This window comes from Leptodactylus fuscus, chromosome 1 (genome assembly GCF_031893055.1).
Source record: "Leptodactylus fuscus isolate aLepFus1 chromosome 1, aLepFus1.hap2, whole genome shotgun sequence".
Classification (NCBI taxonomy): domain Eukaryota; kingdom Metazoa; phylum Chordata; class Amphibia; order Anura; family Leptodactylidae; genus Leptodactylus; species Leptodactylus fuscus.
In genome coordinates this window covers 338,357,608-338,382,170 of record NC_134265.1, presented here as the reverse complement: position 1 = coordinate 338,382,170, position 24,563 = coordinate 338,357,608, and the positions used below count along the sequence as shown (strand labels likewise).

Below are 24,563 nucleotides of genomic sequence, written 5' to 3'. Positions count from 1 at the left end.
CAACAAATGTTATAAAATCCCTTTAAAAGCCCTGGGCTAAGGCTGTGTCATCCATGTCAGATCAGTGGGGGTCCAAAACCCAGCACTCTCACTGATCAGCTATTCTCAACAGCTTATAGAATGGAACAGGCAGCGGAGAGGGGACCAGACCAAGTTATTGCAAACCAGCTCCCATTCTGCTTCCTGCTCCGTTCTCTATAGACTGTTGAGAATATCTGATGTGTTACTGGGTTTGGATCCATAATATAGGTCATCGGTATTTTTAGCTATCTATGAACTATAGGGTAGAAAAGACATTGTAGTGTTTGTATTTGGGACATAACACATGGACGCCTCATGGTCTTAGTAAACCAAAGTCAGATTTCCTTAGACTCCTATAGGGAGCTGAGTTTAGTAGAGCTATGAGACCCGGACCAGGGTCTTGCAGCCCTAATATTTATGTTAGGAAGAAGCGCATCGACCTATAGCAGTTGTTCCTGAAGGGTCGCCCTATTCCACCTTGTCTATTATTGTACTATTTAGACACATATGATTGCATGTAATAAATTTAGCCAAATCATGCAAGGTGCAAAGATCTCCTCACTTCGCCCTAAACCCTAGTTAAACATTGGAATATGTTTATGACATTAACCCTGTGCAGAAGTCGGTGACAGTTCATGTAAGCCTTAACAATCACTGTAAACCTTTATTTCACAATTTCTATAAAAAGGTTATACAAACATTTCGGATCAGAGGTCACTTTTGAATTGCTGCACTTTGCAGCTTCATTCTGCCGATCCGACAGAAATACAGATATGAAGATTGTCGTCCCCCCGCTCCCACCCCCTACCCTGAAATCAGCAGCCGGTGAAATGCTTGATTTGTACAAGTCAGTCATTGGTACTTGGGATTAATAAGTAACTTCAAAGGCAGCCAAGCTTTCTGCAGAGCAACACATATGTATGCAGAAAAGGTCAGATCTGAGAGCATTTACTGCTAGGGATAAGACCTGAGCAAGAAAACAACACCAAGACTTAATAAGAAACGCCACCAAATTCCTGACTTGACATTAAAGCTGCACAAATTGTTAAGTTAAATACTTTGGAGCTGGTTTATTCATTTTGCTTTATTAATAGGGCGAACTATGCGTGGTGGCGAGGCGTGAAAATCTCTGCCACAGTGGTGCGCCTTGCCATAGTCTTCATGCACACAGTGTTTTGTAGGATGTGTCTTCCTGTCCATTCTGACAGACCTGACTTAAAATATATTGGACCAGAACATCACAAAGACACTTGGATTGCACACTTGGTCTTGTTCATGAAGTCTTATACACTCTCAATTTTGCATACATGAGTCTTATATGGTGACGCACTAGGTAGCTACAGGTTTCTTTTACAATGTTACATACATATAGAAGTAGAAAATGACAGTGACACACAAACACATTAGGTATCCCTGTGTCTACTGAATATAGGGGATCTGCAGTGCTCCTGTTCCGTCAGGAAGGGGTTAATAGGAGCACCGCAGATCCCCTATATTCAGCCAGGCTGAATTCCAAGTGGGGGGAAAAAAAACCCCTCAGTCCTCAAGCTCAGGGAAGGGGCAGACAGACAACCAAAACACCCCCTCCCCTTCCCCAGCATCAACTGCACCCAAAAACTCCGACCATTTTAATTTATGAAATTTTCCAGTAGCTGCTGCATTTCCCCCCCTCGGCTTATACTCGAGTCAATAAGTTTTCCCAGTTTTTTGTGGTAAAATTAGGGGCCTCGGCTTATAATCGGGTCGGCTTATACTCGAGTATATATGGTATATGTTGAATTGTATTGGAAAATATTGGAACCTCTCTTTATGCTTGACACATGGGACACGTTACAGTATGGGGACCAGGGGCTGCTATTGAAGTTTAGACAGGTATGGACAAGATGGTGCAAAGTAAAAATACTTTAAAAAATAGAAGGGTTAATAGTTTATTTTTGTCAATTAACAAGATAAAGTGAATGAACAAAACAGAAATCTAAATCCCATCAATATTTGGTGTGACCCTCCTTTGCCTTCCATCAGTTCTTCTAGATACACTTGCAGATAGGTTTTGAAGGAACTCGGCAGGGAGGTTGTTCCCGCCATCTTGGAGAACTAAGCCCAGATCTTCTGTAAATGTAGGCTTGCTCCAATCCTTCATGTAATCCCAGACAGACTGGATGATGGTGAGATCAGGGCTCTGTGGGGGCCGTATCATCACCTCCAGGTCTCCTCCTCCAGAGGGCAAAAATCACACCAAATATTGATGAAATTTAGATTTCTCTTTTCTTCATTCACTTCATTTTGTTAATGGACAGAAATAAACTATTAACCCTTGTATTTCTGAAAGGATCTTTTCCCCACCTGCCTAAAACCTGCGCACTAGTGCCAGATTACTGGACTTTCCGGATTATAGGATTTTTTTTTCTGATGTAATTTACTATTGCTCCCTACCAGTTGTTCTAAAAGGAAAAATCTAAAATGTGACCTGTAATTAGAAAATGTCCATTAGCATGAGAAGGTGCCGTAACCCTAGATTTTAATCAGGGTCAATGAGGAAAATCCAGTCTGACCTGGTACATTGTGCCTCAGGGTGAAGAGGTTGAGAGATTTGCCTCAATAGGAACGTGCTTGTGGGCCTCTGCTTCTATAATAAATGAGGTTATTTATGGGCAGGAAAACAGGAGTACAAGCCGTAAACGGATTACCCTATGGACAATATGTCCATAGTGTTTACTACATGACTGTTTGTGGCAACAAAAGTGACTTGAGGCAAATATAACCCGAAGATGCTGATCTGGTCATCGCCACCAAATGTAACCTTAGAGTATGTATGGAGAAGGAGTGGCGGTTTATATATTGGATATCTGCGATGTGGTATATACATATATCTTAGGGGGTTTTGTTGATCGCAGCAAGTTCCAAGTAGCCTGAGTTTCCCCCATCCTTAAAGGGGTTTTCTGGGACCTTTATAATGATAAACCTTCCTTAGGTATACTGTGCAGGGGCCTGAGATAATACTGTTCTTCTTATCCATTCACTTCAATATGATAACAACATATAAAAGTCCAGGAAACTCTTTAGTGCAAAGCAAGTCCTTTATGGATAAGGCTATGATCCAAAAAGTCTTATTGTGGGTCTTGGGGGAAATCCACTGTTGACCATACACATGCAGTAGCTGTTGACCATCAATAGTGCTCAGTGTAATATAATAGGGAGATACAAATAAGGAGTCACTGGACTCGTATGGCAGTAACATGTGTGAGTGCGCAAAGAATTGGGTATGTAGAAATCCGACATACTTTCTCCTTTCTCCTAAGATTTTGAGGGACAGTTGGAAGACCACATACATATTAGGTTTTAATTGAGTCTCTCCAATATCATTAAGTTGTCCTTTAAGCTGGCCAAATGTACTAGAAAGCGGTCAGAACATTCAGTCGATAGTCATACCTTTCAACCCTCCATAAGATGCATTCTTGACTCACCCTGAGCTCTGAATGGGAAAGGGAACAAGCCAGTACCAGACACCGTTGATGGCAAGAACATCAGGCGTGCAGAAATCCAACAATATCCTACTTTACCTTGACATCATCTGTTAGAGGAAAGATGGGCTTAAATCTTTCCATGACTTAAATATTGGTGATCTATCCTTAGGATGGGTTCCCAGTATACAATCTCTGGGACGACAGGTACTCATGCCATTAAGAAAAGGGGATATGGCGCTCAGGCTTCCTGCTTGTGCCAATGGCATTTCGACCGCTCCAATTCGTTCACGTAAATGAGATTGAGCTGCAATACCAGGCATGGATGGTACGCAATGTATGGCACTGTGCCTCATATTTGTAGAGACCAGGGTGCCCACCCAGGCACTATAGCCCTTTCTAACAGTTGAGCATTGGAGGTACCAATACTTGGGCACCCACCAATCTGGTCCATAAGAGAGGTCATTCATTTTTAAGTCCAGGTAGGTTGTGTTAACATCTGAATTGTGCATAGATTGAAGCATGGGGGACTCTAATCGCAAAGTCTATCTCACTGCTGAATATTATATTAGGAATAAAATGTAATATTTATCATAAGCAGCCAAAGAGATGGACTGAAGTTTTCTTCAATAGAATGAATAGAATGTTTGCCACTAGATTGTCAACTTTGGGGTCATTCATAGTTTTTGACTATTTATGAGACAGGGTATCATTCGTTATTACTAGGATATTGGTTAAGGATAGGATGTCTAAGACCATGACCATGTATCGGAGCAGTAGAGACTGCTGCAGTTCCCTGTAGACCACAGTATACTTAAGGGTCACCAACATTTGGTCTTCTTGGTTTTTCCGTTGGCACTTAGATGATGTGGCATTCACCATGACAACGTCATTGGGATAAACAAATTAAGGTATAATTGTCCCCTGAAGCTTGTAGAACCAGTATGTCCAGCGCCTGCTCCAGATCAGCCACATGCATTTATGCAGGAATCTAGATCGAGGAGATTACAGAGATTCCCCAAGAATAGCAGATTCCTGGGATGAAGAACCATAGCAGCAAATACAAGATCGACAACAATAAGACAAGTTTGTTTTTCTGCTTCTGTCTAAGATGCAAAATGTTTTGGGCTTTTTTTTTTTAAAATGGAAACAGATTTAAAGGGGCTTTGCTGGCTTTAGAGATTTTTGATACTTATGACCTATGCTTAGGATAGGTCATCAATATCAGATCAGTCCAGCAACCCCATAAACCAGCTGTTCTTGACAACTATATAGTGGACAGAGATGGGTGCTCTGTACACTGTGTAGTGGCCATGCCACATTACTACAGCTGAACGCAAGGGGTTAGCAACCTTTGACACTTTAGCACTGAAATGCACACATGCTCTGTTGTTCTTGGAGCTCCCATAGAAGTGAACAGAGCATGCTGTGAGTTATAGTTTCTCAGTAGCTGGAGTGGCAGCCTCTGTTATATGTCCACGGTTTATTTTTCCTCCCTATATATTTGCACTGTTCACATGAGTATGGGGATGCAGTTTACAGTCACAGTGCTGCTTCCTAGATGTTGCAGCTTTGTTTTACTTACACTTTGCATAATCTAGATGTGACTACTGATAACACTAGTAAATGGCATAGATGGTGACGACGGAGTATCACAGGGTGACATACATAGCATAGATTAAACATATTCTCCATCCTGCTGTGACAACTCCATCACCCCAGTTACACTCATGACTCACCATTACAAGTCTATCTAATTTGGAACATGTTTATTAGAGAGGATCTGTCACCGCTCCTGCCGTATCTTAGTAAATACTTGTATTCCTCTGTAATCATCTTATAACTCAGTGTTGTCCTGTATCTCTATTATTCCTCTTAGTAATGTATGATTAAATTGACAACTGGGTTTATCATTCTGTTTGTTAAAGGGGTTTTCTATCCCTAAATCGAGTTTTCATATAGAAGACTTACATAGAAGAGTTCATCGGTATGTGATCTACTGGAGACCTTCACCTGGACCATGCACAAATACCCTGCTCTAACAGCCTGTGCTGAAGCCTGCTAGTGAATGGGCAGCACCACTAAGTAATAGAGGAGGGGCTGCAGTTCTTATGAAGCACAGATATGCAGTTGATAGGGCTGGTGCGCTGTTACTATTACTAGAAAAGGAGTAGTGCTGCATGCACTTTCCGTCCACTACCCGTAGGCTGCTGTAACAGCTGATCTATGTGGGGTCCGGGTGTTGGATAGCACCCTGTGGACAGGTCAACATGATTTGTGCCTATAAAACTCCTTAAAGGGATATGTTGCTACAGGGTTCGGCACTGGCAGAACTGATGTGGACAGTGTCAGACTGTACAGGGACATCCCGCCACTGGTAACACCTAGCTGTCAAAATATTCATAAATTCAATTACTAGGAGGAGTAGCAGAGGAAGAGCAATGCACAGAGTTCTAGGTAAAGGTGTTCCATAAGTGTTGTGTTATCAGGAGTACAAGTACTTACCAGTATATGTCATAAGCGGTGACATGTTCCATATTAGATAGGCTTTGTAATGTTGAGGCATGAGTGTAACTAGGGTAAATAGGATTGTCACAAAAAGGGAATGGGGTGTGATTTAGTAAAACAGACATGCCAGGAGAGGGAGCAGGTCTTCTTCAAGTATATAAAATACAACATTACTGTGGTTAGGGAAGATGCAAGTGTGCGTAGGTGTATTCACACATATAGGTCATGAGGTCATGTTTTAGAGGAAGCCTGTATACAATTTTTTTCCAACATTCCTTCCTTGTATGAAGTGACATTGCATATCTACCCATACACAACGGATGGTTGGCCGGTCTCCACAAGGTCAGCAGGTTCACCTAAGGGAGCCTTGACACGGAGTATACAATGAGCGTAAAACACATTCAGAATGAGCGCGTAAAACCAGCTCCCACTGACTTGAATGGGTGCCGGCATTCGAGCGTATCACATTGAAAGCAATAGGGAAAAAAGCCTCCCATTGATTTCAATGGGGAGCGCTCGTATGCCGGCACCCATACAAGTCAATGGGATCTGGTTTTTACGCGCTCATTCTGAATGTGTTTTACGTTCAGAATGAGCGGAGTGTATACTCCGTGTGAAGGCTCCCTAACAATCATCTCATGTGTATGGGCTGCTTAGCTGTATGACAAGTCGCGAGAACTAGGATACACATGCTGGAGTCTTTGTGTCATTGACATCTGATACATTGTGTAGGATCTGTACATATATTCTTCTCGCTTTACGATACAAATCTAAACGTGATGGAAAATTTTCTCATTGCATTTCCCATTCTGGTTTTAGTATTAGTAAGAATGAATTGAAAAGTCTATGTATTTCCTAACCATTGGGTGAAGGGTTTCTGCCTTGTGTTGTGCAAGTCGCTGCATGATAAGGAGTGTCTCACTTCCAGAGTAGCTTCTGTTTCTTCATATATTTTTCCTATTTTGGCCAAGTTTTTTCATGACTAATTTGCTCTGGGAAGTCGTTTTTCGACCAAAGGAGGGAAAAAATTTATTCTAAACGCTATTATTTTCTTTTCGTCCTATTAATTCTTCACCACTCTTCTTCTTCAATAGGTTTCAGCAAGTACTGTATGACTTTGGCATAATGACAGCAGAGGATTCGCTTGCCATGATGAGTAACGATTCTACTAACATGACATCAAAGATCACAGAGGGAGTCGCCGGTGCACCAAATGAAGCTGCTCTCATTGCGCTCATGGAACGTACAGGTTATGCAATGGTCCAAGAGAACGGACAGAGGAAATATGGAGGTCCACCACCAGGTTGGGAAGGGCTTCACCCACCACGTGGTTGTGAAGTGTTTGTGGGGAAAATACCCCGTGATGTATATGAGGATGAACTCGTGCCAGTCTTTGAAAGCGTAGGTAGAATCTATGAAATGCGTCTAATGATGGACTTTGACGGGAAGAACCGCGGCTACGCTTTCGTCATGTACACTCAAAAGCATGAGGCCAAGAGGGCCGTCAGAGAACTTAACAACTATGAAATAAGGCCCGGAAGGCTTTTAGGTGTGTGCTGCAGTGTAGATAACTGCCGACTTTTTATTGGGGGCATTCCGAAGATGAAGAAGAGAGAGGAGATCTTGGAAGAAATCTCCAAAGTCACAGAAGGGGTTTTAGATGTCATTGTCTATGCTAGTGCTGCTGATAAGATGAAAAACCGAGGCTTTGCATTTGTCGAATATGAAAGCCACAGAGCTGCTGCTATGGCAAGAAGAAAACTGATGCCCGGAAGAATCCAACTTTGGGGCCACCAGATTGCTGTCGACTGGGCAGAACCGGAGATTGATGTTGACGAAGATGTCATGGAGACTGTAAAAATTCTTTATGTCAGGAACCTGATGATTGAAACGGCTGAGGATACAATTAAAAAGATTTTTGGCCAGTACAACCCCGGGTGTGTTGAGCGCGTCAAGAAAATCCGCGATTATGCGTTTGTTCATTTTACCAGCCGAGATGATGCAGTCCTGGCCATGAGAAACCTCAATGGGACAGAACTGGAAGGATCTTGTATCGAGGTCACTTTGGCCAAACCTGTTGATAAGGAACAGTATACGCGTTACCAGAAAGCTGCTAAAGGAGGCGCACCAGCCACGACCACCACCACTGAAGTCACTCAGCAGAATTATGTTTACTCCTGTGACCCCTACACACTAGCCTATTACGGATACCCATATAATGCATTGATTGGTCCAAACAGAGATTACTTCGTGAAAGGTTGGTAGCAGTAACATTTATGTGTCTATCTAAATAGAAAGTGAAGGTATCAATATTTTATCCCCTGGCAAGTAGTTTTTTTTATTTTATTTTTTCACTATGTGTATAATATATAGCACTAAGGCCCTGTTCACATCACTTTGCAATGGCTACAATGGCCTGTGCTTAAAGGCGTTTTCTGGGACAGCGATATTGAGCTCAATTTCCTCTTCTTAGGCAGTGACATCGCATCCATTGGTCATATGCTCATTTTGCAACTTGTCCCATTCAAATGAATGGGGCTGAGCTGCAATACCAAGCACAGCCACTATGTCACATATGGCGCTGTTTTTAGTAAGTAGTGAAGAGGTCACAGCCATTAATATCATAGTCTCAGATAATTCTTTTAATGCCTATGTCATGAGCTTTTCATGATGTATTCATTAAATAAATGCTATTATAGTCTATGGGCAATAAATGCATCTGTTTAACGCGTGTGTCACCCATAGGCAATATTAGCATTTGTTAAATGTCACTTATAACCATTGAAAAGCTCATGACGTATATGTTTATGGGATGGATTCCTGTGCTGGATGCCAGTCACAACTGTCCCCTGTAGGCAACCATGTTGAGAAAAAGGTATGCATTTTAAGTATACATTTTTGACTAGGTGCAGTATAGAATAGCATGGTGGACTGTACTATTCCATACCTTTATCCCCTTAGAAAACCCTTCAAGCTTGTCAGACTTTTGCTTTCCTTAAGGATAGAATCTAGGGGGTAGATAGAAATACTGTAATGTTCAGCAATACGTGATTTCCGTTCTTTGTTGGCAATACCAGATATAGATGTTGTTTCCTTTATCTAACAAATTCTTCTGTCTTTCTCTCTGCAAATTTGCAAAGATCATCTCAAATTTTTATGAAGAACAAAATTCTGCGAAATGTTTGTATAGTCTTGAATCTCTTTAGCAAGCACTTTATGATGTGACATGATGTTTCATTGTTCTGCCATTTCCATGACTGCTGACTAGTTATGCGGTGCACTGTGACCTTGAGGAAGTGAAAACAGGCCAAAAATGACTGATTTGGCTGTAAGTGAAGCCTTTGAGCTAACAACAAGTATGAGATGAAAGCTTGGATGACTGTACGTATAATGTAATAATATGTGCACCAAAAGGCAAAACACATTGGAGTGCTTTCCAGTTAAGGATAGGTTCACACCTGGCTTCTGTTCAGGAATGGTGGGACCCCGTGGCGAACTTTTGACATGGCCCCCCCCAACCGACACCGACGCCGAAGACCTCGACCGACCCCCCTCCTTCACACTCTATTATGTCCCTTAGTGGTCCCTGCACACAGTATTATGTCCCATAGTGGCCCCTGCACACAGTATTATGTCCCATAGTGGCCCCTGCACACAGTATTATCCCCCATAGTGGCCCCTGCACTCAGTATTATGTCCCTTAGTGGCCCCTGCACACAGTATTATGTCCCTTAGTGGCCCCTGCACACAGTATTATGTCCATTAGTGGCCCCTGCACACAGTATTATCCCCCATAGTGGCCCCTGCACACAGTATTATCCCCCATAGTGGCCCCTGTACACAGTATTATCCCCCATAGTGGCCCCTGCACACAGTATTATGTACAATAGTGGCCCCTGCACACAGTATTATCGCCCATAGTGGCCCCTGCACACAGTATTATGCCCCATAGTGGCCCCTGCACACAGTATTATGTCCCATAGTGGCCCCTGCACACAGTATTATGCCCCATAGTGGCCCCTGCACACAGTATTATGCCCCATAGTGGCCCCTGCACACAGTATTATGCCCCATAGTGGCCCCTGCACACAGTATTATGTCCCATAGTGGCCCCTGCACACAGTATTATCCCCAATAGTGGCCCCTGCACACACTATTATGCCCCATAGTGGCCCCTGCACACAGTATTATGCCCCATAGTGGCCCCTGCACACAGTATTATCCCCAATAGTGGCCCCTGCACACAGTATTATGTCCCTTAGTGGCCCCTGCACACAGTATTATGTCCATTAGTGGCCCCTGCACACAGTATTATGTCCCATAGTGGCCTCTGCACACAGTATTATCCCCCATAGTGGCCCCTGCACACAGTATAATGTCCCATAATGGCCCCTCCACACAGTATTATCCCCCATAGTGGCCTCTGCACACAGTATTATCCCCCATAGTGGCCCCTGCACACAGTATTATCCCCCATAGTGGCCCCTGTACACAGTATTATCCCCCATAGTGGCCCCTGCACACAGTATTATGTACCATAGTGGCCCCTGCACACAGTATTATCGCCCATAGTGGCCCCTGCACACAGTATTATGCCCCATTAGTGGCCCCTGCACACAGTATTATGCCCCATAGTGGCCCCTGCACACAGTATTATGCCCCATAGTGGCCCCTGCACACAGTATTATGCCCCATAGTGGCCCCTGCACACAGTATTATGTCCCATAGTGGCCCCTGCACACAGTATTATCCCCAATAGTGGCCCCTGCACACACTATTATGCCCCATAGTGGCCCCTGCACACAGTATTATGCCCCATAGTGGCCCCTGCACACAGTATTATCACCAATAGTGGCCCCTGCACACAGTATTATGTCCCACTGTGGACACCCATAAACAATTATTATACTCTGGGGTCTTTTCAGACCCCAGAATATAATAATCGGAGACCCAAGGGAATAAAAACATAAAAAAATTACTGTTTCTTACCTGTCCCCGGCTCCTACGCTGTCTTCTCCGCTGCCGTCCTTCTTCTATGACGTCAGACAAGTAGGAAGGAGGCCTGGCAGGATCATGGAGAGGTAAGTAACAGTGTTTTTTATGTTTCTTACTTCTCCCGGTCCGCCGATCATTATACTCGGTGGTCTGCAAAGACCCCCCGAGTATAATGATAGCAGCGGTAGCGGCTGTCACCGGGCCCCTAATGTCCTGGGCGCTGTGGCAGCTGCCTCTGCTGCTATGGCGGTAGTTACGCCCCTGGCCAGTGTGAACCTACCGAAACTAGTATGAGAGTTAGTTGTTTTCCATCATCCAACATCTCCATCTGCTTTATACATGGCCCTTGATATTATATGTGGGTGAAGTGCTCTTATGTGGGCACTTCTGATGTCCCTCCTGAATATTGGTGTAACTATAAGAGTAGAAGTAGTTTGAGCAATGCCCAGGCCCAAAAGTCAGAGAAGCCCACTGGTCATCCTTACTACCATAGGTCACCCTCACCAAACTAAGGCTGATTAAACTTCTATGATCTTCTTTCTTATTTCCCCTTTACCCCTGCCCACTGGTGCACCATAGTGAGACCCTGTGAGAAGCTTTATGATACATAACCTACCACTGTGAAAGGAAAAGATTAAGCTTCTAATGGCAAAAATAATGGTTGGTTAGCAGCCTATAGTTATAGTTACATAGTAGATGAGGTTGGATGTAGACATTAGTCCATCAAGTCCAACCTATAACCCTACAATCCCTACAGTGTTGATCCAGAGGAAGGCAAAAAACCCCATGAGGCTCATGCCAATTGCCCTATTTCAGGGGGAAAAAAATCCTTCCCGATTCCAATCTGGCAGTCAGTATAAAACCCTGGATCAACGTGTCCTTAAAATCTAGAATCGATAAACCTTAATATTGTTCTCTTCAAGAAAGACATCCAGGCGCTCTTTGAACTTGTTCAATGAATCCACCATCACCACTTCCTAGTCAAGGAGGGCTTCTGTGGGAGAGGCTGTGCCCAATTACTGTATGGGGAAACTGACAAGGGAAACCATGGGGAGCTGTGAATAAGTCTCTACAGCGTTCAGGGCCAGACAGAGAGAAAAGGTTAAATATAAATGTTGCTAAAATCTAAGGCTTATAGCTGCAAAGAGGAGTTGCGCAGGGGGTCCCAAACAAAACTTTAGCCTTTAGTTACACCCCTTATCCTAATGGTCTACGAAGTATGTGTGCACACCATTAAAAAAAAAAAAAAAAAAACAAAAAAAAACATTTGCCCTCTCCATTGGAAAATGAGCTTTTCTGTATTTAAGTGTTACTTTATTGTGAAGTTATATGCTCCCTTCCAGAGCACTGACCTCCTCTCTGCTCCTCTGATGCACACAGTGTTTCTTGGATGAACAGGAGGTCAAACTCACAATGCAAGTCTATTAGATCCTCAATCTGGAAGGGGGCATTGCAAACTAAAGTATTTAGTACTGTCAAATAAAAGGTGTCCATGATGAATCCAAATATTCCTGTAGAATGAGCTATAAATCCTCAGGGCAGGGAGCATATATAAATATACCATACCCTTGTAAAGTGTGAGCAAGACAGATAAGAGAACATTCTCAAGGTCGTACGTTATTCCTCGTGCTCTTGGTCACAGTTCATCTCACCTTATCAGTAAATCCGTGTTTGTCACCTGATTTTCTGCTAGTTCTACCTCCGACATGTCATTATTCCCAGCCATGATTTGGTTTCGTATGTCTGGCATGTATTTTACATCTCACTTTCATACTAAAGCCATAAACTCTTTCTCAGCTAAAATACAAGATTTCCCTATGTCTAAATGTACCTTGCTATATTGACACATACATGGGTCATGATGATCCTCTCTTGGCAGAATGCAAAAAACATATGAAATACGCAGATTATTATTGCATCAATGCAGTTTTCTCAATATCATTGACTAAACCCAGCAATTATTGCAGGACTGGCCAACTATCTATGTCCATGCGGACATCGCACGGAAAACACATGGACCCCGTTATAGTCTATGGGTCCGTGTGCTGTCATAAGCTAACCGCTTGTCAATGCATTCGGTATTCCGCTCAGGGGGTCCCCATGCAGACTCCCAGAATGGAATATCAAATGCAGATGTGAACCAGGCCTTATAGATATACAATGCAACAGAAGCTTTCCTCTATATTGCTTAATACATACATAAGCAGATATACTATGGCACAGACAACTCTTTCAATGGGTTTCAATTACTTCTATGATAAGATATCACGGCCCAGAAAGTTATCACGATGCAGCAAGTCAAGTTAAACATTACTACATCTGTATATGTAAATGACACTAGAGTCTTTCAATATATTACGTGTTTTGCATTCTGTCAAGCTTATACTTGGTGTTTGGAGTCTACTTGTATTTTAGCTTCTCTTTCCATAAAACTGCATTTTGCTTAACTCGTGTTTCCATTTTGAAGATGACATTGCACCAAGATCTCTACTGACCCTGTGCAATCTTGGGAGGAGTTACAGTTTAGAGAAAATATCATTTTCCAAGCACCTTGGCTGATTTGACATTAGAGAGATTGCAAGGACATCTTTTTGGGGGGGAGCCTAGAAAGTGGGACCATGAAAACTCTAGTATCTTCTCCTCAATGCGTGTCATTGCCCAAAATAGAAACACCTACCCATTGCTCCGCATATGCTCATGGAGGATTACTTGTGATCTCCTATGATTTCTGATTGTGTTATGTTGGTATCACAAGCAGGCAGCATAAGAGGCAGAGGGCGAGGTGCAGCTGGCAACAGAGCCCCTGGTCCCAGGGGCACGTACCTGGGGGGATATTCGGCCGGCCGTGGCATTTATAGCAGATATCATGAAGGGAAGGGTAAACAGCAAGAAAAAGGCTTTGAACTTGTTCCCAACCTGGAGTTACCAACAGTCAATCCAGTTGCTCTTAAACCTGGCGCAGGTTAGTCCTAACATCTAACATTTTACACTGATCCCTGATAATTCACTTCATTCCTTCACTGGAGAAATATGGATGGTGTTTATGGAAGAACATGCAAAACCTTTAAAAAAGTGGAGTCAAAATGACCAACCCAATAGAGAACCTAAAGAGTCACTAAACCTAAAGTCTAAGGATACGTTCACATCTCCGGCGCAGAGTCAACCTAGGAAGAAAAAGTCCAGTGAAATCAATTATAGTTAATGGGTCTCTCTGGATTCATTGTTGTCTGTCATTGAACGAGTCTGACTTTACTGTTTAACCCATTCTACTCTTCCTACAAAAGAATGGATTAAACAAAGCAGATGTGAACATATCCCAAATCTTCTACATTTTCTGTGCAGTTGAATGCAACCTGTTGTTGACTTGTTAGCAGCCATTTTTGGCTAGGGAAGGGCTGACCGTAGTGTTCGTCAATGGGATTACTATTAGATAGTCCAGGAAAATCCCTTCCCCCATGATCACTACATTGTCTTGCCTAGCTTCATCTCTTCTATAAGCTCTGTTTTTCTAAACTTTGTACTCTAGGTTTAGTGCTCCTTTAAAGGCGTTGTATGAGATTGAAAAAACACAACTGCACCGCTGTTGTACATAGGCTATGTTTGGTATCGCAACTCAGCCAAGTTATTTGCCGGGTTGCCTATTTGCAACAGTGGAACTCTTTCTAGACAGAAGTAGCCATGTTTTTGTAATCTCACACAAATCCCATTAATATTATCCATAACGTATACTATTGTAGAACCTGAACCCTTATATAGCGTGAAGAAGAGACTGTCTACATGTAGATGTGTTTGACATCAATGACTCCACAATCCATACTTCTAACACAAATGAATGAATCAACCTTCATTATACTGTATGAGGATCTGTTCCTGGTATCTTAAATCGATCAATCATTTTGTATTCCTTGATCATTATTTCCCAAATCATTCATTCATGCCTTCTTATCTGCTAGACTAACATACTGTACTATGGTGTGCAAAACCTATATACTACTTGTATAATGTACATTGTTTAGGGTGCGGAGGAAGCTTATTAATATTACAAACATTAATATTATTATTATTATAATGTATTATTATTGTTGTCATTGGCTGTTTATTATTCTACACAATGGAGGAAACCAACAAGCAGAGAGTATAAGTGATCACCATCTTCACCAATTCCAACTCTTTGTATCCTTTAATGGGTACCTGTATACAAATACTGGCGTAGTTGGAATTTTTTCTTTCGCCCCCACCATTACTGAGTAATTGATGTTGTTAGTATTGGTGACCGATAAGCTACATAGACTCGCTATTGTCAGAGGGGTGATCATGGGCTGGAACAATATAGGACCAGTCGAGAGCTCATTTGGCATATTGGGTGCTAATACTAACAGAAATGATTGTATAGGAATGGCGGGGGCTAGAGAAAATTCTAGCAGTGCTGGGATTATTGGAGAATTGAAAAAGTTGGAGTTGGTGGAGGTGGTGAAAGGTCCTCTTAAAATGGATTTTCTCAACCTTTCTATATGCCCTTTAAGAGGTGTATCTGGTTGACTTGAGATATCCATTTATTACATAGTCCTGCTCAGACAATGCCCTTAAACAGCTCGGAGGAAACGTGTTTGTTTCGGTGTCAGTATCTGGATCTCTCAAGGTTCTTCTGAAATGGATGCTATGGTCACGATCAGTAGAACCATGGCGGGGAGTCCAGGTAATGTATACACAATGACACAGTTACTGAGATTGTTGCTGTATGGGCAGGGCTATGGGAGATTTTATATGACTACCTTGTACATCAGCAGACACGTTTCGGACTAAAGGCTACCATAAACAGCAGTCTGTAATTTGCTGTTTGGCAACAAGGGAACTAAATAAAGCATTCCCAGTTATAACAACATATCAGAGAAGTGTGTATACTATTGCATAATGTATTATTTAAGGCAACGCTATGGATGACACAATGTTTTAACAAGGCTACAAGTGTATTCCTACGAATATTAGTCAAAATCTGTTTATATTGCTGACTCCACTTAACAAGACAAGACTGCATTCCTCACTGACTTATATACATATATATATTTCAGTGGCCATTCCAACCATCGGCACCCAGTACTCCGTATTTCAGGCTGCATCGGCTGCCAAGCTGATTGAAGATGGCAAAATCCATGGGATGGAGCATATGATCAATCCAATTGCGGTGCAGGCCGATCCTGCCAGTGCCGCTGCCGCAGCAGCCGCCGCGGTTCTGCCATCAGTGTCCACTCCTCCACCATTTCAGGTTGGTAATATGTCATGTGTTATTAGGAATGATGGAAAGATTTCACCTGTAACATTTCGGAGTTGTAGGTCTCTGTTCTGAATATGCACATCCTGGGAAGGACTTATCAAAACTACAAGATGGACACAATGCGGAATTTCCATCAGGGATATTTAAGAGCTTGTTCACTTGAAAGCCATCATGGCAAAAACAACCAAAATTGGGTGATCTTTTGCGGCAACACATTTGCTGAAAGCCGCTGCAGGAATTGACATGTAACACAGTCCAAGGGACTTTGCTTAGTGGGTTTTCGACACAGTATATGGCGGTGATTTATAGAGGCCTTATCCAACCACAGCAGGTACCACGTCCGTGTACTGCCCATGTATCTTAGCCAAAAATACTAATTTAATCAATATACCAGATAAAAGCACCAATTTAGGGCAATATTACTAGTTTTGTCATCACTTTTGAAAGGAAAGAAAAGTCACAAATTATCGCACAAATATGGCATAAAGGTCCCACTTTGCACAAAAGCTGCTTTTTTGTTACAGATTTTTAAACAAAAATTTTTTGAGGGTGGCTTCAAAAGGAATGAGAAATATATAAGAAGTTCTTATACTTCTCCTTTCTCCTAAATTCTTGGATCAAAAAAATACTGCAAAATCAGAAACAAAAATAGCAGCAAAGTGAGGCCTAAAAGTGATGTAAAGCCTTTGATAAATTTCCCTCCATAGTCCTATGGTTCTCCTCCAGATGTCGTCATAAGATAACTCTATAGGACACCTTATTGTGTCCTAGAAGCAATGTTCAAAGGTGAGAATACCCTTGTATCAGTGGTGTAACTAGGAATGGCGGGGCCCCGTGGTGAACTTTTGACATGGGGCCCCCGACTGACACCGACGCCGAAGACCTCGACTGACCCCTCCTACGCATTCCTGCGCGTTCTATTATCCCCAATAGTGACCCCTGCACACAGTATTATCCCCCATAGTGGCCCCTGCACACAGTATTATCCCCATAGTGGCCCCTGCACACACTATTATCCCCATAGTGGCCCCTGCACACAGTATTATGCCCCATAGTGGCCCCTGCACACACTATTATCCCCATAGTGGCCCCTGCACACAGTATTATCCCCATTGTGGCCCCTGCACACAGTATTATACCCCATAGTGGCCCCTGCACACAGTATTATCTCCCATAGTGGCCCCTGCACACAGTATTATCCCCCATAGTGGCCCCTGCAAACAGTATTATGCCCCATAGTGGCCCCTGCACACAGTATTATACCCCATAGTGGCCCCTGCACACAGTATTATCCCCCATAGTGGCCCCTGCACACAGTATTATCCCCATAGTGGCCCCTACACACAGTATTATCCCCATTGTGGCCCTTGCACACAGTATTATACCCCATAGTGGCCCCTGCACACAGTATTATCTCCCATAGTGGCCCCTGCACACAGTATTATCCCCATAGTGGCCCCTGCACACAGTATTATGCCCCATAGTGGCCCCTGCACACAGTATTATCCCCCATAGTGGCCCCTGCACACAGTATTATCCCCCATAGTGACCCCTGCACACTGTATTATGCCCCATAGTGTCCCCTGCACACAGTATTATCCCCCATAGTGGCCCCTGCACACAGTATTATCCCCCATAGTGGCCCCTGCACACAGTATTATGTCCCACTGTGGACACCCATAAACAATTATTATACTCTGGGATCTTTTCAGACCCCAGAGTATAATAATCGGAGACCTGGGGGAATAAAAACATAAAAAACTACTGTTTCTTACCTGTCCCCCGGCTTCTACGCTGTCGGCCTCCGCTGCCGTCCTTCTGCAATGACGTCGGACGTCACATGGCCCGGGACGCAGGCCGGGTTCATGTGTTGTCAGAGACGTCCGACGACTAGGCCGAAGTCTGCACGGATCGTGGAGAGGTAAGTAACAGTTTTTTATGTTTCTTACCTCTCCCGGTCCGCCAATCATTATACTCGGGGGTCCGAAAAGACCCCCGAGTATAATGATAGCCACGGTAGCGGCTGTCACCGGGCCCCTAATGTCCCGGGCCCTCTGGCAGCTGTCTCTGCTGCTATGGCGGTAGTTACACCACTGCCTTGTATTGCTAAAACACCCACAAAGAGCACGAAAAAGAGCAATAAAAGTATCAATGACAAGTGATAAGAGTCACACCTAAGACTGTAATAGAATTTATTGAAAAGGGGCAAAGTTGAAAGATAACATGAGTAGAGCAGGGCGGTTTCCCGGTGGGATTTACAACTATGGTCATGTGTCTAGCAGTTTTAGATATAAAATGGTTGTCAACGATTACCACGTACTATGGATTAAGGGTGATAAGAGGCTTCCAGGCCCAACAGGCATGGATTATATCCAAGAGGACAGTATACAGGGAAAGGGGTTCATAGAACTGTAAAGCCCTTCTTATGACACAAACCTTTATTTTGCTCCTGGCTTGTAGATATTCATTGAATTTAATATTTTGTTTGCTTTTTTCGTAATGGATATATATATGAAGTATTTTCATGATCTATATTTCAGGGCCGTCCAATAACTCCTGTGTATACCATGGCTCCAAATGTGCAAAGGATTCCTGCCGCCGGTATTTACGGTGCAAGCTACGTCCCCATCGCAGCTCCTGCCACAGCCACATTAGCCACACTACAGAAGAACGCCGCTGCCGCAGCAGCAGTATACGGAGGATATGCTGGCTATATACCTCAAGCTTTTCCTGCTGCAGCCATCCAAGTTCCATTACATGACATCTACCAAACCTACTAAAACTGTCATCTCAAGGAAAAAAGGGGGGGCAGGGGACTGAAGGAACTCTAAAATATTTATGAAGAAAAAAAAAACTAAAAATATATCCTTAGAAGAATATTTTATATATGTGAATTTTTTTTTTCTGCAAAAGTCAGTTTTTAAGATACGTTTGTTCATACATTTCTCTTTGGCGTTTTTATGCTTTAACCATATAGTTTTATATTATGTGGTCTGGTTGCTTAGGTTTTTAACAGTATATACATAGGCAACGTATTTGGTATGAAGGTTTTGTTTTTTATATATATAATTATAGTACAATGTGCACTAGAGGTATAAATATATATAAATATATCTGTATCATGTAGTACATTAAATAATATTGCAATAGTGTAAGTGTATACGTCCGTACACGTACATGAGCAGCTATAGCCTACAGAGTAAATATTCCATATTTATGAAATATATAGAGAGAGAATTTATAGACTTTTTTTTTTTTGGGAGGTACTTAATTTATAAAGATATACTGGAGGATCCTGGAAGGAACTAGAAAGCCATGGCGTCTGCCATACTTCATAAGCCTTTCCATATTTTGGAGTGAAGAGAAGAGCAGTCATGGAATACGGCACAGGTTGGTGCCAATGGATGCCACCAGGACTCCAGTAACAGGTTGGCTATATTACCATAGAGGGTAGACTGACCATTTGGGCATTAGGGCAGTGAGTGCCTCGGGGTCTTTGGACAGAGGAAACCCACTTCCCCATACTTACAGCATTCCTTACAAGTGCAGAGTCTGCAATAAATGGTATAGTGGTTGGTAGGGGGGCCTAAGACTTTTAATGCCAGGATTACCCATTTACCGGCCAGTCCTGTGTTGTCCACATGGTAAAGGGCTCCTCCAAATGTGGTGAGCGTTACAATTGAGAGATGACTACTGAACGCAGAAAAAGCCATGCCAGTTGGTCTACTGTAACAGGTGTTTGATGTCTCTGGCAGTGATGAACTCCAACTCTCACAAAGACAAGCAATAAACCTAAGACTGCCACCAAAGTAGACGCCACACGCTTACACAGACATGCATCCTCTTACCACTTTCCATTACTTTGTCCCTTCGCAACGTGGACAACGTTCACAAATATATAGAATTTCATTCCACAGATTTATGAGACCATTCTGTAAGACAATAAAGTGAACCTTAAAGGGGATGTTCATTTTTAGGATCTATCCTTGGGATAGGAGATAAGTGGGGAAACACATGACCCCTGGGGCTTTTGTTGGAGCCGTGCCATGTAATGGCAATCTTCTCCCATCCATATTTGTTCATTCCATTGCCAAGACCCCTGTGAGGTCTGCTATCTGCTGTGACTCAATGCACGCACCTGTGTTTTTGGGAAGAAGCCACATTGTGCCATTTCTACTTTTTACATACGGAATGACTTTCTAAGTGCCTGGTATATAACAAATGCTACACAACTCAGGAATTGCTGACATTTGTAGGTATATGGCCAGCTTACCCGTCTATGATATACTAGGTGTAGCATATATTTTATGAATTTTATATTTCAATCTCTAGCTGCTCCGCTGCCAGCAGTCATAACCTGGGAGCTCTAAAAACTGGATTATTTGGATTATTTACTCACTTTTTTATATCATGTTTCTTATTTGCATGCTTGCATTCTATGGGTGTTCTGTTGGTGACTTTTAGTGTAACTATAACCTTTTTTGCCTACCATACGGGGTAGCACCAGCACCAGATTGCTGAGCATTAGGGTCGCTGGCTTCTTCAAGGTGGAAACTGGATATTATGTGTTTCATATAGCATGATGTGTTTTTTTTTTGTTGTTTTTGTTTTTTTTTTAGGTAGAACCATTTTATTTCAGAAATGAGTCCTGTTCTGTTAGTGAATATATTGTTGCAGTGTTTTTTTCTCTTGTTTTTACAGCCTGTTTAAAGGCTTTTTAGAACAATATTTAAGTTAAATGCAGCATTTTTATGTGTTTTTTTGGGTGTTTCACATGTAGTAACACATCCTGTTGTGCCATAATGCTGTGTTGAATTTACAAACAGAATCTATTAAATATCCTTTTTATGCTTATTTATTTGCTCTCCACAGTTAGCGGTTTGCTGAATGTTTGTGCTACTGTAGCACGTGGCCGTACACGTCACCTGTCATACATCCTGTAAAATCATTCATCTCTAATAGCTATCCGGCCATTGTAATAGACAGAGTCCTAGAGCAGTAGTTTCCCCATGACACTTCTGATACTAACCTTCCAATCCCCACAATAAACTCAGAATTTAGTGATAAAATTCTGGCTGCTTGCAGTCACCTGGAGGGGGAGCTCAGGATCTCACTGAATACTGATATAATCATTGAGTGTAATGCATTAGCTCCCTCTAGTGGTGACTGAGAGCAGTCAAAAGTTTATCCTGCCTATGCAGAGAATTTGGAGAGGTTTCAGAAAAAAAAAAACTTGGCTCTGACTGCTATGAAGTAATAGGTGCAGATTTATCAATGGCCTACCCCACTTTTGCAGGTTTGCAACTTTTTAAGTAGTAAGTCGCCCTTGGCACTTTCCAAAAGGGGGCTGTACTGTGGACAGGATTCATTCATTCATTCATTCATTCATTCACTAGATTTCAGAGTAAGTGCACAGCACCCTAGAGGGCGCACCTGAGCCTTGTCATAATTCAGGTGATTTCTCCATTAGCGCAGGGATTATCAAGACCGGTTTACAATACACTGGTCTTGATGATATCCACCAAAGACTCATTTTGCATGGTGTTCAAAGGTGGCCGGTGACTTTAAGCATATTTAATATAGTCTCTTCTTCGCTCCATAATGTAACTTAAATGCAGTAGCGTCGCCAACACTGGAGTAAATAGAATAAATATAAAATATTACTTTTATTATTATTATTGTTGACAACCACAAAGCACTCAAAGTCCAGGCTGCAGTATGTTTTCATGCACAGTTATGCCCTTTAATAGGAAAAAAAAAAAAAAATTCTGCAAATTTGTATGGAAGTAATGCAGGTTTGCTGTTGTTCTTATAGAGAGGTTATCTATCTATATTGCTGGCTAGGCAACACTTTATTATAACTGTGCTGACAATGTTTGGCACTTTTCTTTGCTGTAGCCTATAACACATCTTCACAGGTATGTTGTAGGAATATACCGCCATACACAAATATACGTGTATATTGGCCTATACCACTGTTATAACCACAGTATCTGAGGTTAAATCTACAGTAGCATGTAAGTAAATACGGCGTATGAACTGTCCAATATATGCTTAAAGGGGGTTTACAATGTAGTCATTTATTCCCTATCTACAGAAAAGGGATCAATGTTGGATTGCTGGGGGTCGAGCTGGGAGAATAGGAGCCCATAAGATGACTTGGGTGCTCCATGTGAATGTAGTGGTGGTGGCCATTTCTCCATTCACTTCTAAAGGGCTGCCAATGATCACTTTATTTACATGAAACACTTAGTGGAGCTTGCCGTCCATTCTCATGATTGCTGGGGTTCCAGCGTTTATTCCCTATTGTGTGTATACGGGGTAAATATGATTCAACAATAAATCACTTTAAGCACTAATGTGTTACTTGAAACATACTGTATATATAAGATATTGAGATATTACAGCTGGGCATACTTCTGGATCCTAAAACAATATCTGTAATGTAATGAGCATGGAGAAGAAGAAAAATAGGAAGGAATCTACCCAGGGGCGAAGCTAGGTGGGTCATGTACCCTCGGGATTGGGGCACCAAGTCAGTCTGCATTGTCTAATGTATTTGGAAACAAAGCTAGTGAAGGAAACTCTAGCTATTCCACTGGATCATGCAATAAGAAGCAATATGCATCACTGAATTATTAAGGGGTCCAAGTTAGGGGTAACAAATCTACTAACTAATGATAGCATCTTAAAGAAATTTCTCGGGAGTCACAGGAAACTCAGGGGTGGCTGGTGTGGGTCTAAAACCATAAAAGGCATACTCACCTATAGTAGGTGCTCCATTGTACAATCCCGATCACCTTCCCCTTCCATGTTGGGAGCCACGTGGATGGGCTCACCTGATGGCTAAGGTCACTTATTGGTGAGGAACTAGTGACTTTACTCAAATACATCACTGGATCCTCACCAGCGCCCTCAGCAGTAAAGTGAACCACGCCACAATTCTTTGCACGGGAGGGTGAAAAGACTGGGATTGTACAATGAAGCATCGGGTGGGTTTCCTATGACTTCGGGTGAGTTTTCCGAAGTTTCCTATGACTTCTGCTGAACCCCTTTAAGTATTCCGTAAACTGCATAATAACTATCCATATGATGAATGTATAGTTGATATATAGTTCAGAAAACAAGCGTGCATGAGTATGGGGGGGACTAGGAGAAAAAGCTGAAATGTTGAATCAAGCTGTGTTTTCCCTTTGTAAATTGGTGCCTCCATTGTTGAGACATTGCCTTTTTTGTCAACATGAAAATGAGCGACAACACCCTGATTGCACCAAAGAACTCATCTGCAAATGTACAAAATAAGTGATATGCCCGCAATACATAAGGGGAAAAATCGTCTGATTCGGGTGACCCTAACCTATCAATCTGCAGGGTTGATATTCTGGGTTCTGGTGATAGACTCCCTATAGGCCATGGAAGAATTTAAATATATAAGTAACTCACGCCACCATGTAAAACCGATAACATACATGTAAATACGCATTATTTGATGTTTTTGTATGTATATTAACCTTACAAATGTTCCTTTCCCTCCCTACCAAGTGGTGAAAACACTCCCATATTGAACCCTGTAGTCATGTGTCGGGATGGTCGGAGACAACTTTCCCTAATGAAGTGGACTGAATGTACAATCCTACTATCCACTGTAAGCTCTGTGATCCTCATGTCTTAATGAATTTGGTTAAAGACGTCATTTTTGCTCGGGAACCATTTCATGCACACTACTGATGAGAATTCTATTTTATAGACTTGAATTGTGAGCTTATATCTTAAGAACAAATTGCACACAAGATATGGGGGAATATGATATGCCTTGTTTTTCTTCTTAAAGTGTTGACTGTTTGGAGTCTTATCTCACTCCCTTGCAGATACTGGTATTTGTGTTTCTAAAAGCCCTTATGTTCAATGTGAGTTTGTTTCTATATTTGCTTTGTATTTTTAGAGTGTAGAAAATAAAGCATTCCTTAAAACTGCATTGACTTATGGTCCTTTACTTCTATCAGAACATACAGAGAATTAAAAGGGATTGTCTTATGTATTTAGTTTTAGGGTTGCTCAGTAGATGACAACAAGCAAGATAGCAGAAGAATGGGCAACATGAGAGGAGGAGGTGCACTGCATATCCTAATATGTTGCCCAATTGTCTCTGTCACTGTTGAAGAAAATACACCATTAGCAGCACCACCACAAGTCAATAAAAGGGGTGTTTAGAGTTAGAAAAATCTTTTTTCTTTTCTTTTGTCTATCTTAAAACATCACCACCATTGGTCATAGGCACTATCTGGTTCATTTCTATTCATGGGAAT

General features: G+C 42.2%; 1 protein-coding gene across 5 annotated transcripts in view; it reads left to right on the top strand.

The window, feature by feature from the left end:
• Positions 1–24,230, top strand: part of RBM47 (RNA binding motif protein 47) — a 112,085-nt gene extending 87,855 nt beyond the window's left edge. For 3 of the 5 annotated variants that reach the window (XM_075261388.1, XM_075261390.1, XM_075261389.1), the window contains 4 exons: positions 7,085–8,247; positions 13,741–13,947; positions 16,055–16,248; positions 18,798–24,230. In XM_075261388.1, coding sequence (XP_075117489.1) covers positions 7,116–8,247; positions 13,741–13,947; positions 16,055–16,248; positions 18,798–19,037 — 1,773 coding nt within the window. In that variant the 5' untranslated portion in view covers positions 7,085–7,115 and the 3' untranslated portion in view covers positions 19,038–24,230. The remainder of the gene's footprint in view (positions 1–7,084; positions 8,248–13,740; positions 13,948–16,054; positions 16,249–18,797) is intronic. The other 2 variants (XM_075261391.1, XM_075261392.1) reach the window with 2 other exon arrangements.
• The last annotated feature ends 333 nt before the right edge of the window (positions 24,231–24,563 follow it).